At 37.3% G+C, this 17,424-nt stretch overlaps 1 protein-coding gene across 1 annotated transcript in view; it reads left to right on the top strand.

Annotated features, from left to right (window-relative positions):
• CFAP47 (cilia and flagella associated protein 47) overlaps nucleotides 1-17,424 on the top strand; it is a 258,882-nt gene that overhangs the window by 13,369 nt on the left and 228,089 nt on the right. Inside the window, exons 8-19 of the mRNA XM_048953295.1 lie at nucleotides 709-830; nucleotides 1,389-1,624; nucleotides 5,446-5,638; nucleotides 8,614-8,827; nucleotides 9,200-9,352; nucleotides 11,503-11,683; nucleotides 11,792-11,888; nucleotides 12,929-13,145; nucleotides 13,772-14,016; nucleotides 14,879-15,009; nucleotides 16,099-16,221; nucleotides 16,949-17,080. Coding sequence (XP_048809252.1) covers nucleotides 709-830; nucleotides 1,389-1,624; nucleotides 5,446-5,638; nucleotides 8,614-8,827; nucleotides 9,200-9,352; nucleotides 11,503-11,683; nucleotides 11,792-11,888; nucleotides 12,929-13,145; nucleotides 13,772-14,016; nucleotides 14,879-15,009; nucleotides 16,099-16,221; nucleotides 16,949-17,080 — 2,044 coding nt within the window. The remainder of the gene's footprint in view (nucleotides 1-708; nucleotides 831-1,388; nucleotides 1,625-5,445; nucleotides 5,639-8,613; nucleotides 8,828-9,199; nucleotides 9,353-11,502; nucleotides 11,684-11,791; nucleotides 11,889-12,928; nucleotides 13,146-13,771; nucleotides 14,017-14,878; nucleotides 15,010-16,098; nucleotides 16,222-16,948; nucleotides 17,081-17,424) is intronic.

Here is a 17,424-nt window from a genome sequence, read left to right on the forward strand (position 1 = left end):
CTTGGGATATCCTGATTGCCTGGTTCTATAAAGTTAAATCTGAAATAGTTATTTAGGAGATGTTTTGTAGTTCATAAAAGATGTCTTTAGACCAGGAATTGACTAAGCTTCTTTTGAGATAAGAATAATCTTAGTAGATTTTGCAAAGGGAATGCATTATTGCTCCAATTAAATGTGTTGAATCTCTAAAGATTGAGAAATTTCTGTCAAAGAGAAAGAGTCAAATGTCTTTTTCAGGACATTAGACTTATTTCATAAAGTTATCATATATGTGCAGCAATATGAAAGAGTAGATATTTAATCACCAAGAGACTGAAACATTTTGGGAGAGCTTTCTTTGTAATTAAAAAAAATAATAGGCATAATGGAACATTTCTCCTTCAACAAGGAAGACAAACAGGAAACGGAATGAGCACTTTCTCTTGCTGGAACTCTTATAAGTGGTTCATGTGCATGGAATCTTTAGAAAACTATTGTAGAAACATGTGAATGGTAAAGATATCTAATAACTAGCATCATAGGCATACAGATATTGCTCTGTTAAATTTGTTAACTTTCAATTTTTTACAGAAACTATAAAAATATTTTTTTCAATCGGTAATCAATAGCAAAGAAGCTGAAGTAGATGACAAAAATTATGCTTTTTTTGTTTGTTTGTTTGTTTTTTGCTTTTTTTAATCTTGTAATTAGAGATTATGACTCTTACAGGAAATTTAAAGGGGCCTTTGTAGCGAATGATTCACCACCAAAACAAGATTATCTATTATTCCTGAGATTTGAGGCTGCTGGTAATAAAGATCTGCAGACCCCCAGTGATGGTACCACACCAAGTACGTTATAGAACTGTATAGTCACTGTATATGGATGATAAAATTGTATATCTTGATTTTTTTTTTTTTTTTAATTTCTTCTACTACTACTTAACAGTGTTATGGGAAGCTTTTATGCCTTAGCACCAAAATCTGTTGTGAGTAGAAAGAGTTGAGTGTATTCATGCATGCCATGAATGAATCTGTTTGCAGTGATCAGCTAAAACTTGATGTAAAAATTTGGGAGGGAGAAGACAAACACCAACATCCATTTATAAGTCACTAGCACATGGGTTATATGTTTAGCATTTTGAGGATGAAATGATATTCATTTGAATTTAATAAAAGAACAATTTATTTTCTAGCAGCCATTATCAATAAACATGTCTATGTTCAAATCTTATAGAAAACTGCCTCATAAATCATAGTGTCTAGCAGTATTATTTTGATTTTACAACCATACAGCTATAGCGTGACGGTTCTTGCTGGTATGGTAATACATTTCTGTGGTAATGTATGGGTGGTGGTGGTTGTTGTTGTTTATTTACTATTTTTTGTTTGTGTCCATTTCTAACACAGAGAATCGTCCTAATAGCACAGAATTGGCTGTGACAGGTTCTGCTCTTCCTGTCATGTTAACTTTTAATCGAGGACCTGTAATTAAGTTTATGGACTGTTTCCTGGGTGAACAAACACAAGTTTTGTGCACACTCAAAAATGAATCTGAGTCCCTTCCAGTAAAGTTCAGTTTCCGCAAGACTGCTCATTTTAATATTTCTCCTGAAAAAGGAAAAATTAAAAAAAGTTCTACTAAGGTAATTATCTCTTTGTCATAGATTATATACATAAGTAGGTTATTTTACATGGATCAGTAGTGAAGTTTGTTTAAAGTAAAACAGAATAATTTAATTTCAGCAGCTATAATATTTAATATCAGCTAAATGCATATATTTTTTTTCTCCTTATATATTCTGTGATTCTATAGAATCATAGGATGGCCTGGGTTGAAAAGGACCACAATAATCATCTGGTTTCAACTTCCTGCTATGTGCAGGGTTGCCATCCACTACACCAGGCTGCCCAGAATCACCTCCAGCCTGGCCTTGAATGCCTCCAGAGATGGGGCATCCACAATCTTTTTTGGCAACCTGTTCCAGAGCATCACCACCCTCTGCATGGAAAAACTTCCTCCTAATACCTAACCTAAACCTCCCCTATCTCAGTTTAAGATCATTTCCCTCTTGTCCTATCATTATTCACTCTTGTAAACAGCCGCTCCCCCCTCCTGTTCATATGCTCCCTTCGAGTACTGGAAGGCTGCAATGAGGTCTTCCCGGAACCTTCTCTTCTCCAAGCTAAACAATCCCAGTTCCTTCAACCTTTCCTCAAAGGAGAGGTGCTCCAGCCCTCTGATCATCTTAGTGGCCCTTCTCTGAACCTGCTCCAAGTGCTCCACATCCTTCCTGTACTGGGGGCCCCAGGCCTGGGTGCAGTACTCCAGATGGGGCCTCACAAGAGCTGAGTAGAGGGGGGTGATCACCTCCCTCTCCTTAACGGTCTTTCCTGTACTCCAGGAAATAGCAAGAGATATTTTAAATTTGTAAAAGGTAATTATAGTAAGAAAATTATAATAGAATCATAGTAGGGCTAAGATTGGAAGGGACCTTAAAGATAATCCAGTTCCAACTCTCTTGCAATGGGCAGGGCTGCCACCCACCAGCTCAGGCTGCCCAGGGTCCCATCCAAACTGATGTTGAACTCCTTCTGGGACAGAGCACCCACAGTTTCTCTAGACAGCTGTGCCAGTGTCTTGCCACCCTCTGGGTAAAGTGTTTCCTCCTAACATCTGATCTAGACTTCCCCTCTTTTAGTTTAAAGCCATTCTCCCTTTTCCTATCATAATCAGACCATGCAAAAAAGTCGGTACCCCTCCTGTTTTAAAGCTCCCTTCCTGTTCTGAAAGGCCATGATAAGATGGGCGTTTTACTATGTAAGTACAATTAATTTGTGGCCTCCTTCTGCACCTGCTTGAAGCAGGACAGGATGGGGCCTCATGAGATCAGAGTAGTGGGGAGCAATTACCTCCTTCCTCTGCTGGCCACTCCTCTTTTGATGCAGCCCAGGATACTGTTGGCCTTCTAGGCTGCAAGCATGCGCGCTACTGGCTCTTGTTGATCTTTTTGTCCTTCAGGACCCCCAGGTCCTTTGCAGGGCTGTTCTCATTGTGTTCTTCTCCCAGTCTGTTCATATATTTGGGATTGCCCCGACCTAAATATAATACCTTTTTGAGTCTCGTTGGGTTCACATGGACTCAACTTTTCAAGCCTCCAGGTCCCTCTGAATATCTTTCCTTCCTTCTGTTGTACAAACTACACCACTCAGCTTGGTGTCACTAACAAGCTTACTGAGGGTGGACATGATCCCACTATCTAGTTTGTTGATAAAGATATTGAACAGCATTGGTCCCAAGATAGACCCATGAGGAAGCACCACTTTTGACTGGCCTCCATCTGGATATAGAACCACTGACAACAACCCTCTGACTATGAGCATCCAACCATTTCTTTATGGATCAAATAGTCCAGTCTTCAAATCCATACCTCTTCAATTTAGAGATAAAGATGTGCAGAACCGTATCAAAGGCCTTGCACAAGTCCAGGTAGATGACATCAGTTGCCCTTCCTTTGGTTACTGATGCTGTCACTCCATTGTAGGAGACCACCAGATTGGTCAGGCATGATCTGCTCTTGGTGAACCCATGATGGCTGTCTTGGATCATCTCATCTCACATGTACCTTAACATTTCTTCCAGGAGGATTTGCGCCCATGAACTTTCCAAGCACACCAGGATCACCAGCTTGTAGTTCCCTAGATCTTCTTTTCTCCCTTTCCTGAAAATGGGAATGCGTTTCCCTTTTTCTAGGCACCAGGGATTTCAGCTGACAGCCATGACTTTCCAAATACGATTGAGAATGGCTTGGCAGCTACATCATCTGTTTTTTTCAGGACCCTTGGCTTCATGTTGTTTGGTCCCGTAGACTTATACATGCTCCACCTCATGAGGTTGTCTCAGACTTGCTCTGCTTTTACAGGAGGAGGGATTTTGCTCCTCTTTCCCCTGCCTCGAGTTTCAGTAATATGACAGGTGTGAGAAGCCTGACTACCAGCAAAAGCTGAGGCAAATAAGTCATTGAATATCTCAGCTTTCTCTATATCTGCTGAAGTCAGTTTTCCCTTCTTATTTATTGCAGGAGGTACATTCTTCTTTGCCTTTCTTTTCTGGCCAATGTTTTTAAATAGGCTCTTGTTATTTTTTTACATCCCTCAACAAATTCGGTTCCATCTGTGCCTTGGCCTTTCTAATCCCATCTCTGCATGTCCAGACAGCATCACTGTATTTTTCCCAAGCCACCCATCCCTGCTTCCACTGCCTATCTCTTCCTTCTTTTCTCAGTTTGACCAGCAGGTCCTTGCTCAGCCATGCCAGTTTTCTGTCTCCTCTGCTTGATTTCTAGTGCTGGAGGATGGAGAGCTCTTGTGCTCTCAGAAAGGTGCCCTTAAAAAGCTGCCAGCTCTGTTCCATTTCTGTGTCCCTAAGGACAGTTTCCTAGTGGATCACATCCAGTAGTTTCTTAAACAGCATCAAGTTCAGTCTCCTGAAGTTCAGGGTCCTGTTTCTGCTTTCTGCCAGGCTCGTGTTCCTCAAGATCACAAATTGAAGCAGAGTCTGGTCACTACAGCCCATGCTGCCTTCAATTTTAACCTCTTTAGCGATCTTTTCTGAATTGTTGATCATCAGGTGCAGTAATGTTTCTTCTCTGGTTGGTCCATCTAATACCCGAACCAGGGAGTTATCCTCAACAGATTTCAGGAGTCTTCTGAACTTCTTGCCACTCACTGTGTTGTTTTCCCAGCAAATATCCAGGTGGTTTAACCTGCTCCCCTCCACCCAGAATAAGAGCCTGAAAGTTCCTCTGCCCCTCCTATCTTGCCTATCAATTTTAAAAAACTTGTAGCCCTCAATCATAGCATTGTCATTCTGTGATTTATCTCTCTGTGTTTCTATGGTAGCAATTAGGTCATAATTTTCTAACTGCACCGTGGTTTCTATCTCCTGCTTATTTCTCATGCTGCATGCATTGGTTTAGAGGCATTTTAGCTGGGCTATGGGCCACATTACTTTTCTAGAGGAGATCCTCCAAAATCTTTTTACTTACATTTTGCCTGGATTTAAGTTTTTGGCATTTTACTGTCTTGAGAGGACTAAGCCTTTGCAGGATTATTTTCATTTCCTTCAGTTTATTGCAAGTACTTGAGTAACATAGTATTTCTTTAATATAAAAAGCTATGCTAAATTTAATTTGAATTTGGAAGCAACTATAATTTAACAAACCTGTCATTTGGGACATGAAAAAATAGTTCATCTATCTCCGAAATGAACTAGCAGGATTTTGCTGGTTCTGTAGTGTAACTGTATGTATGTGTGCATGTGCGTAATCATTGGCATACTTCAGAAGCACAGTGCTGAAGATGTCTTTATAGGTAAACAGAGAAAATAATGAATCTATTAAACAGAATTACATATTTAGTTTACATTTTTCCTTTGTAATGTCTCATAACCACTTTTCTTTTACAGGATTTGATATTTTCATTTTCTCCACATCAGATTGGAATATTTGAAGTGAAGCAGGTTATTGACATCATTGGTAGAGAACTAGAGAAAAATAATTTACAACGTTCAAAGACAAAATCTATTCACCAACTATATTTGAGCTTTATTGGTGTGTGCAAATCTAAACCAAAAGCTATTTTATTCAGAATTAATCCGGGTAAGTTCTTAAAATCATAGGTGATAAGTGATGAAATATTTAAAAAACTACATTTTTAAAGTTTTTTTTAAATACTACTTTTTGTTTGTTTTTAAAAAATAATTTCTCTTTGGGAGTCAAGAGAATGTTCAGCTGGATAATGTACACCCAGAAGAGAATAAAATAATGCAAGGGGACTTGCTTGTATTTTAACAAAAGTGCACTACTAAAGAATAACTTTTCATCATTTGCTAAATTAACTTTAATACATCATTTAATTAAGTATTCTGGTTTTGGTAGTGATGCTATTACACAGTGCTAATGTGTTTTAGTTTTCATCTGTGAGAGAGGTAAAGCACAGGACGAAGGACATTCCTTAGAATGAAGGAAGAACAAGGACAACAGGGCATTCCTTGTTGTCCGTATGTTACTACTGCTAGATGAATTTGCCAGTTTATAGAGCCTGCTAGCTTTCCTATATCCCGTGATTCTTCCCAATCTGCAGAGGTTATGATGGCATAAAAATCTTCCACAATATGTCCAGTAATTAGCTTATATGTGTATTACTCACATTTTATTTGGTTGAGATTTCAAGTCCTTATAAAAAAAATGTGTTTATAATACCATATTTTTTAGTAGTTTTAGATTATGTATTTATATGTAGAATGGTCTGCATTGTAGAACAGCTTGAGTTGAGATATAGATTTGATGAGTGGTCTGTTCAGTGGATGAAGAACTGGCTGCACTTCTGCAAATCCAGAAACAGGTGGTCAATGGCTCAGTGTTAGGATGGAGATTGGTGATGAATGGCATCCCCCAGGATTTAGTGCTGGCACTGATACTCTTTAGTATCTTCATCAATGATATTGATGGGGTTGAGTGTACCCTCAGCAAGTTTGCTTGGGACCTGACAGGCTTAAGCAGTGGGCCCAGGTGAACCTCATAAGGTTCAACAAATTCAAATGCAAGGTTTTGCCCCTGGATCAGGGCAACTCCCATTATCAGTAAAAGCTGGGGGATGAAAGGATTGAGCACAGCCCTGCTGAAAAAGACCTGGGAGTACTGGTAGATGGGATGCTGGACATGAGTCAGTGGTGTACCCTCGCAGCCCAGAAAACGAACCGCATCCTGGGCCACATCCAAAGAAGTGCGGCCAGCAGGTTGAGGGAGGTGATCTTGTTCCTCTACTCTGTGCTGGTAAGGCCTCACCTGGAGTACTGCATCCAGATGTGAGTCCTCAGGACAGGAGAAACATGAATCTGCTGGAGTGTGTCCAGAAGAGGGCCACAGAATGGAATGTCTCTCCTATGAGGACAGGCTGAGAAGACTGTGAGGTGACCTGATAGTGGCCTGTCAGTATCTAAAGAGGAGCTACAGTACAGAAGGGACTCTTTAGCAGGGTCTGTGGTGATAGAACAAGGGGAAATCTTTTCAAGCTCGAAGAGGGTATATTTAGGTTAGATATAAGAAAAAAATCTTTTACAGTGAGAGCGGTGAGGCACTGAAACAGGTTGCCTAGTAATGTGGTTGATGCCCTATCCCTGGAGACTTTCAAGGTGAGGCTATATCAGTCCCTGGGCGATCTAATCTACCTGCGGATGTCCCTGTTCACTGAAAGGAGTTGGACTAGACGGCCTTCAGAGGTCCCTTCCAACTCTAAGGATTCTATCATTCTGTAACTTCCCCTTGGGTCTGCTCTCAATCTGTTCTGTAGTCAGCCTGTGTTTCTCTTTAGAGTTACCCTGGACCAGGTGTAGGACCTTGCACTTGACCTTGTTGAACTCGTTGGAGGGACTGTTGAAGGCTCCAGATGGAAGCCTTTCTTTTCTGTCAACTGTACTGCTCAGCTTCGTGTCACTGGTAGATTTGCTTTGTTCCGCTGTTCATATTGCTAACAAAGATGTTAAATAGTGAAGCCATGTTGGCTGTCATCTCTTATTTTCTATGTGCGTTAGCATAGTCTCCATGATCTTACTGGGCATAGAGCTGAGACTGACTGGCCTGTAGTTCCCCAGGTCATGTTTCCTCTATTCCAGGCAGCAGAGACTTCAGCAGACTGCTGCAACTTCTCAAGTATGATGAATAGTGGCTTAGCAACTTAGTGCAGCAGTTTCCTTAGGATACTTGGATGTATCTCATTAGGTCCCATGAATTTGTATGCTTTCAAGTTTCTCAGGCTGTCTCCTGCAACTGATTCTTCATTCTCCCAGTCCCTGCCTTTGCCTTTTATTACTTGAGTGGTGCAGTTAGAGCACTTGCCTGAGACTGAGGCAAAAAAAGTTCAGTACCTCAGTTTTTTCCACGTCAGTTGTAGCCAGCAATGTATGTATAAATATAACTTGTGTGCACATGTGACACACGTACATATGCATAAAATGTTTTTTGAACAGTAATAATCATCAGAGTTTAAGCTTATTGATATTTCTTTATTACTCTTTCACATTCAAAGCCCCAAGTAACTGTCAACTTTTCTAACTGCTGTTTTCTTCCATTCATTCTATCAGTCCTATTTTTTTTTTTTTTTGTCCAACTTGAAGACTTATAAAGAGGTTAGGCTTTTAAGCTTTTTTTGAAATATGGAGCTAATTGAAGTTTCTTGTTCCTTTCTCCAAGTCTGTGTGGATGAGTTTTTGTTCTTGTCTGTGTATTTGGTGGAGTCAGGGAAGGTCTGAAATGAAGGTTCTTGTAAGTTATCTACCTGTGCAATACAAGTGATTGTAATCAATCCTATAGTTTGGAGAATGGCAAATAGTGCTCCAGCTGAACGCAATACAAGCTGTTTGGTCTGTAATGTGTGTGTGTGTATTTGACTATGGTGAAAGTAGTTGGCTCTTAGAATGGTCCTCTTGTCTAGTGAAAGATCAGTGAGATGGATGAACACAATTGTTGGGCTTCTGAGTGGACTGTTATAAATTACAAAGTATTTTTCTTAGTAATACTTTGAATTCTGATTCAACATTACAAATATATGTAACATGTTTTATTTGAATTTTAAGGTATAACACCAATGATTACCAATGCAACTGGACGGTTTGTAGCTGATGACATGAGACAGTGCACTGACATTGCACCTATGGCAATACTTAAGTCAACCAAAACACAAATTCATACTCATCAAATAAACAGGAATTGTAAGGGGGATGCACTTATAGCTTTTCCTAATGACCGCTCAACCAGCATTAGACCTAGTGAACGAAATAAAAAGTACAGGTAACAAATTAAGCAAAGGATAATATTTGAAAATAAACATATATATTACATAGTAGATTAAGATTGGTTACTTGTATGACAGTTATTTTTTCAAACTATGTTCTTTAAAATTCATTGCAGTCTAGTGGACCTTGATTCTATTGCACAGACATTTATTGACTTGACTTTTTGTGTGTGAAACTATAAATGCAGCTATTAGTTTCAATTATTCATTTTGGTTGCCTTCACGGGGTTAAATATTAATAATCAGCCATATGTTTGCAGTGAAATATATAAATATATGTATATAGCAAAATCAATGTGTTTTAGTTCTAGAAGACCCAGATTCATCTCATACAAATAATGAAACTAAAATTCTCTCTAAATTTTTAGGACTATTTTTACGAAGACTGAGAGATATAATTATGTGGATCCAGAGTTTTCTTATACTGACTGTGAACTGCTGTCTAAGGAAGTACATAAGGAATACTATGCAGATTTCATTTCTAGTTTAAGGCAGCATCGCTTACAGAAAGATGCCACCAGGTACGACTTTATTTAAAGGATAAATAAATATTTTGGGCTTTTATAAACTCTAGGAGGAGTTGGTTATAGATCATTGCAAAAACATCTTATTGATTATATTTGTTTCTTTTTTTATATGTAAGAAATATGTGCATTTTTAATCAGCATGTGCAGCTCCACTATAGTGATGTATTCAGTATGTGAGTTACAACTTAATTTGTGTAAAGTAGCAGGATCGTATTGGCATCCTAGTCTTAATTTTCACAAATTTTATAAAGTGAGAATTAATTTGCTTGGTGTACTGCAGAACAAAACCTAGGAAAGCTAGACATGGCAGCATTGATGTTTTTAAGTATGTTTAAGAAAAAAAATGAGAGGGGAGGAAAAAAAAAATCTTATGAAGCCTCCCTTCTGAAGAAAAGTTATACCTTTTTACCTAATATATATATTAGGTAATTATATATATACCTAAGTTAAAGACTTAGGTATATACCTAAGTTAAAGACTGGTAAGTCTGCAAAACCTGTTATTTAAAAATTAAGGGGCAGAAGGTTATTGTATGTGCACAGAACAGTGTAAATTGGGATTACATTATGATTCAGACATGGTATGCCAGAGGTGAATGCATCTTTATTTTTTTTATGCGGACACAAAGGAACTGTTGTTGTGTAGTGCATGGGCTGTTTATGTGACTGTAAATTGTAAACTTATGTGACCATGGCATATTTAAGGTATTTCTTGAGGAGCAAGCGCAGAAATGAATATTTCAGTTTTCAGATGAATTTCACAGTTGTTATTGAACTTAGTTATAATTCTCCAAGCACTTGATATGAAGCATCTGCCTAAGATCTCTGAAAGTTTAAAATCTGTGGTTACAGAGTTTAAAATCTCTGGTTAGGTGAAATAGATTGGAGTTTAACTCTGAGCAATAAAAATTAATTGCTCTGAAAACTAGGCTGTAAGTGGTCCAGTACATGCATATGCAGTTAAAGGATCCTCTGTAATACTGGCATTTGCTGTCTTTTCAGTGTTTAACTTGACAACTTTATTGTTCTCTAAGGTTTACTTTTGACATGATATAATATGTATGTTCTTGTAGCCATAGTGCTTGTAACACATTTAGCAAAGCGATATCTGCAACCATGCAACAGTGTAGTCCTTGTCTAAACAATATAATGAGAGACTTTTCAGTACATTTGTTATATTTGAGATTCATTTTATAATGAAATATTCCCACTTAGTGTTTGCATGGGAACTGCTGAGTCACAGCCTGAACCTCTGATTGATCACCTGAGGCGAACACTGAGTCAGCCACAGGAGCACAGGTGAAGGCAATTCAGCTGTGCTGCTGGAAGGGGTGGAGCCTGGCTGCACCTCTCCTAGACCTATCTAAAAGCTGGTTACCAGTGGGGTAGGATCTCTTCTGGAGATCTGCTCTGCTGGAGTTTTGTAAGTGAGCCCAGGATAGGGGTAAGCTTTCTGTTCTCTCTTTGTTATCATTATCTTGGGCCCCTCACTGCAAGAAAGATATTGAGGCCCTGGAACGTGTTCAAAGGAGGGCAACAAAGCTGGTGAGGGGTCTGGAACACAGGCCATATGAGGAGAGGCTGAAGGAGCTGGGAATGTTCAGCCTGGAGAAGAGGAGGCTCAGGGGAGACCTCATTGCTCTCTATAACTTCCTGAAGGGAGGTTGTAGTGAGCTGGGGGTCGGCCTCTTCTCTCGTGTCATTAGTGATAGGACCAGGGGGAATGGTTTCAAGCTACAGCAGGGGAGATTCAGGCTGGACATGAGGAAGTATTGCTTTTCAGAAAGGGTGGTCAGGCACTGGAATGGACTGCCCAGGGAGGTGGTGGAGTCACCGAGCCTGGGGGTGTTCAAGGAAAGGCTGGATGTTGTGTTGAGGGACATGGTTTAGTGGGAGCTACTGGGAATAGGTGAACGGTTGGACTGGATGATCTTTTAGGTCTTTTCCAACCTTGGTGATTCTATGATTCTATGATTATTTGCTTTGCCAAACTCTCTTATTTTGTAATTATAACATCTTAATATTCATTGATTATACAGTGTTATTTGTTATTTTAAAAAAATAAATCTGAGGTACTTTAGTGAGTAGAACATAGAATGCTCAAACTTACAGGTTTCCATACAATTTTTTCTCCCTTCTCTGTAGGCAGTTTTATATTTATAATAACTCTATGAGCATAGATTTTAGACCAGCTGAAGAGATTATGTCACCAAAGATCTCAGTCACAGATTTTCCCAAGGAGAAGCTACAGTTGAGAAAGCTTTCTTCGGATGAGAATTGTCTGTTAACTAGTCAAAAATTGGCAGCAAGTGCTTCAGTCAAGGAAGTAAGTTGAGTGCTTGAGTAGTTATATAAGCATAATGTATTTGCTATAATAAAAAAGAACAAGAATTTTTATCCTGTTCTGAGATGATGTTCTGTGTGTTTATCCCAGATTTCGAGTGGACTTAATTCTGTGCCTTCTTCTACTCAAGAAAAGGATGATTGTAATCTAACTTTGACACCCAAACAGCTTCATCAAATACTAGTTGGTAATATTTTTATTCTTGTCACTAAATGCATACAGTTGTTATAAAAATGCTTATTTGTAGTAACACGAAGTGCTTCCACAGCTTTTCACTTTTAACAAAAAATAACTTAGTTCAGTGGTAGCTTGATACCTACAGTAGTGTTTAACTAAAACTTTGTACCCAACAGACAATACAGAGATAGAATTAGGTTGGACATGTGAAAGGTGAGCTTCCTTTAAAGGCCAGTTCTGCTATAGCCCATTATGGACAAATGAATGCAGCATAATATAAGGCCTGCTATTACGGCTAGTTAGTGCACGGTATCTAGACCAGCAGTAGTATCGGCAAGGTTGTTTGGAGTCCTCAGAGTGTTTCTTAAAGATAGCAGTGAACAGTAATACCTCAAAGTAAAACTTTTTCAGGGTCATCCTTCAAAGTAATTCTAGTTGAATGCTCTGTGATGGGAAGCATGACACCTTCTAAAGTCTATGAGGGTCTCATCTATTAACAGCATTTTGTAGTAAAACAGGTCTGTTTTAAGGTCTGAGGGGCAGATGATATCATTTAGCTGTGAAGTGAAAAATTTCATTGCTTTTTGGGTTGTCTTTAGAATTTTCAATGAAGCCAGAACTTGACTATTGTAGTTGTATATACTGTATACCTGGGGTAAAGTAGACTAATTTAAATATATAAATACAAACAAATATTTGGGGTTTTGTAAAATATTTGGTTAATGCAAAGCGCTTGAAGTCTGCAGACCAGCATGATGAATGGTGATAGCAGTAAATACAGTGGAGATCACTTTGTCACCACCAGATTATGTGTACTGTAGAAAGCAAATTGTCACACCTCAAAAAGCAAATAAAAAAATTCAGTTTTATTTTGAATTGTTGCTTGTCTAACAACTTAAATATCTGGTTAATTAAGGAAGAATTATACTTCCAAATCTTAAGTTAATTTGTTCTGCTACTGACTATTTCTGTAATGGGGAAGACTAAATTCTTTCAATGAGAATGTTGATTTAATTTAATATTGAAGATTGCATTTCTAATATATTCCAGGTCCTTCTACTATGAACTTTGGTGATGTTTGTGTGCACACTACAACTGTCAGAAAACTGCATATCACCAATAACTTGTTGGTTCATATATGGATACAAATTGAGATTGAAATTGATGAATTGGAGATATTGGGTCCGTTGTGTCAGGTGGTGCCTCCTCTTACAAAGACCTTTATTCCAGTAGAATTTGAGGCAAAATTTTGTGGAATGTTTAAAAAGTAAGACTTCTTATATTTGTCTTAATTTATGTCTTAAGTTGTTATTAGTAGGAAAAAAAAAACAGTGACTAGTTTACACTGGTGTAAGTATGATAAAATTATGAATGTACACGTGGTAATATCAGTAACTTATGCAGATTTATGTTGAAAAATTTTGTAAGTTTTATAGCCATAGTGCCACAGATTATCAGGAGAAAAGAGTTTAGAGTTTGCTATTTCAGTTTATTTGTTGTGAGAATCTTTGTGAAAATACTGTGCTCCTTCTATCATAACCTTACCTTTTTGCATCTGTGCTTATATCATGCACTTCTTTCTGGCTAAATAAGTAGACAAACCATTTACTAGCTTTTTAGTATCAAGATGGGACTCTCAGATTACTAGTGCTTGTGAAAGAGCAGTATGAAGTTGGTTAATTCATTGGGATGATCTTCACCAATCAGATGGTTTAAGTTACACACAGATCAATTATAGGTAACTTTTTCTTGTCAGTTTTAATGGTATTCATGCTCATTTGCTTCGTAATTGTCTTCTTAATGATTATACTTCATATAAATTTTACTTTGACTACAACATAATAAATACAGAAAAACTATTCAGAAATGCATACATTTTTTTTTATGCTACAGATCTTTCACTTACACAATAAACAAGAAGCATCCTGGGCATGTGCTGGTTATTGCAAACGTAGTGCCTGTTGAACTTCATCTGTCTGCAAGAGAATTGATTTTAAACCCAATTCCTGGCTACCTGGAAGAGACTGAATTTAGAAAAACAGTCAGAGTATGCAATCCAGGAAACTGTTCTGCTGAGTTTACTTGGATACCTATAACTACACAAAAAGGAACTGCATTTTCTATACAGCCAACCAAAGGTACACTATGCAATTACAATGTGTATCTTGAATGTCAATAATCTTAAATAATACAAACATTCATCTGATGCTATAAACTCTGTTCTTATATTTGAGTCAGCATCAATATATTGTCAGGTAGTATCAGATTGGGGTGTTGATACCAGAGCAGCTTTCCATATATAAACCCATTTCACCTTAAGTCCAGTTTGATGTTTCCATAGCCAACAAACAGGTCTTATGTCACCATGTTTCTGAGATCAATTTGCTGATATCTAAAAAGTAGAAGTTAATGTGTGAGTGACACAAGTATAATTAGGATTACTTTCCACTTGCAGTATAGATCAATGTTTATTAAAAAAACGTGAGTTTTTTTTCCTTTGAAAAGTATTGTTCTGTAGGAATAGGTTGGAGCTTTTTTGTTTTAAAACAAACAACAATAACAAAAAAAATTTCTGAGTTGGCATTATTCAGTTCAAAAAAGACTTGGCTGGATGAGAAGCTTGGTGTGCTCTGATTCTTGAGAGGTAAGCTATTTTGAGTTTGTAGTCAACTGAAAGCAAGCAGAAGCATATGCTCCTTCCCAGACATGGTATTTTACAAGGATTGTCCTTTCAATTGAGTAATTTCTGGCTAAAAACATACCGATGAAATTTGCATGTGATTTACTCTAAGGACTCTAGAGTGAGATATTACACTTACCTTGAGAATTTAGATGCTAATATTATTTAATTCATTGTACTGTTTGGCATCTTTGAAATGTTGTTTTTGTCTTCATTAAAATTAACAACCTTCTATTACAGTCCTCGTGTTATTTGTAATTATGTAATATAATTTGATAATTATAAATGTATATGATGTAGTGTGTAAAATCTTTATTTAGGCTTTGTGGAACCCTATAGTGACCTGGAGTGTGAAGTTGTTTGGCATCCAGGATTCAACTCTGCAGAAGCAGGAGAATTCAATTTGTGTGTGCATAAAGGAAACACAACTAACTTGAAATGTTTTGCAAAGGTAACGCTTCATACAGTGGGCTTAGAGAAGCAAATTTCTTTAATAAGTAACTTCTTACATCTAGCTCTATGGCTGTATATTAAAAAATATTTCAATTTCATATATTCTATATGACACACTCACAAAAAGTATATTGCTCTGAAGAATTGGTGACAAGACAAAGATGCTTTGTCTCTTGTCTGTGATAGTGTATTTTCCTTTAGCATCACAACTGAGTGGTCCTTATATCTTATGCTGTAACAGTTCTTGATTTACTTATATAAAGAAACAGAGGTTGAGAGGTGGTATAACAGTTCTTTATGTGTATGTTGTAGGGATACAAATGAAGGAGAAAGAAAATTAAAAAATCATTCTTTGAATAGCTTCAGGATAGCAACTGTTGATTGGCTGATAAGTAATTTTGTCAATCTCAAACTATTTTAAGGTGGAGCAGAATAAATTTACGGAAGGAATTGTATGAGAAAAGAATGGTGTTCCAGAAAAGAAATTCAGCTTAGTTGAATCATTTGATATGTAGTGTTACATGTGTCAGGAAGTATGAATTAGACTGATTTTACTTATTATAATTCTATTGACTGCTTGCTGTGTAGTATTTCCATTTTGAGTGCCAAGGAAACTTCCTTTTGATTGTTCTGCATCCTTTTTTTTCTTCTCTGAGTAGCTTCATATGGCAATTTCCAAGACTTCAAAAGAATATCTAAAGCATGGCAGTTTTAGTTTAATGTTTAATGCAGTAAAACCATGAATATTCTAAATCTCTGAAGTATATTGTTCTGCTCACACATCATCACACATCATTAAAAAATCAGGGAGCTTGTGGTTTTAAATTTAATGAGAATATTTTTTAATGTATCTTAACTCAGAAATATATAAAGGTTTATATATGATCACTTTGAATCTAGGTAGATTCAATAGGTTGTATAAATCTCATCACATACTCAACCTGTATTTTTCTGTTTGAGTAGTTATAACTTACACATTTCAACAGATAAGTCAGCTTTTTATTGAAAACAAAATTGGGCTGATTATTTATACTTTATAACATGTGATTTAACTTGCTTATATTCTTTTTTTTCATTATTTTGATAGCTTGGTCTTACAAAAGTTCGATTTATGGAACAATGGGTACCCTTCAGTCACTGTGCACTGGCTTTACCTACTTGTAAGACTGCTGTTCTTTATAACGTAGGATACAATCATGCCTACTTCCAAGTAAGCTAGAAGTATTTTCAGCACATTTAATTATTGATGTGGGGGGGAGGAGGGAGTTCATTTTTATCAGATTGTTGCAGTTTTTCATTCTCAGTTATTGGATGACCTCTATTTTATCTTAGTTTTTGAAGAAAAAAGATTACAGAAAGGTAGATAAGCAGAGGGATTCTTCACTATCTGTTATACCAAATCCAACAAGGTGTTAATGATCTAGGAGATTCTGGAAGCTTTATGAAACCCAGTGGTGAAGGAAGAATCCCATATTCATGTACCTAATGAGGAGGGATTTAGTATGTGAGAATGAACAGGTTGAATGTTTGGCCCCACAAATGTGATTACTTTACTAGACTAACAGCTGAGAGGAGGGTTGACTGTGTTATGGTTTAGGTAAGAGGTGGATGAAATGCTGGGGCAGGTAAAGGCATAAAACATGAATTAGTAGGAAACCCAACCACATCAGTTCTTCTGATCACAGAATAATTTGCTATACTTATATAGTGACTGATATTGTTGTCAGGAAAATCCATAGAACTGCTGCTTGTACTTCATTTTGGTACTATTTGATTAATTTATTTTTATTTGCACCAATCATGTTTATTTGTTTATTGGATGTTATTCTTACAAGGTGAATCTTCATATAAAAGCTTTATGATAGATACAGGTATTGTTTTTAGCAGTGAATTATTATTATTTCAGTACTACTACTATCTCATGTTTGTGTTTGAAGGTTATTGATTCAAATCCATTGCCTGGAATGGTCATCACCCCTTTTGAAGGAGTGGTACCTGTGGGAGGCTGTGCTGATCTCAAAATCAGTTTCACTCCGAATGCAAAAATGAATTTTGATACAAGAGTGGAGGTATTCAAATCTGTATGCTTGTATGTTGATATGTATGTACATTTGATCATCTCTGAAGCTTTCCTCTGGTGTTCTAATCCTTGGAGGGGAAAGGGGGGAATTTCTCACAGTTGTTGATGGCTTGTAAGCTGGTCAGAGCAGTACTGAGACCAATAACAGAAGTATCTAAACAGCCTCTCACTTGAGCCGATTCATGTCATATTGTTGGCAAGCCGTTGAAACTAACATTTCATTGTTTTCATAGAATCATTTGCACAGTTTTAGTGTTTAATGGAGTTGCAGGACTGAAATATTCTTCATTTTTGACTACTTTTTTTTTAAATTACAGAATGAAGTTACTTTAG

This window comes from Lagopus muta, chromosome 1, assembly GCF_023343835.1.
Source record: "Lagopus muta isolate bLagMut1 chromosome 1, bLagMut1 primary, whole genome shotgun sequence".
Classification (NCBI taxonomy): Eukaryota; Metazoa; Chordata; class Aves; order Galliformes; family Phasianidae; genus Lagopus; species Lagopus muta.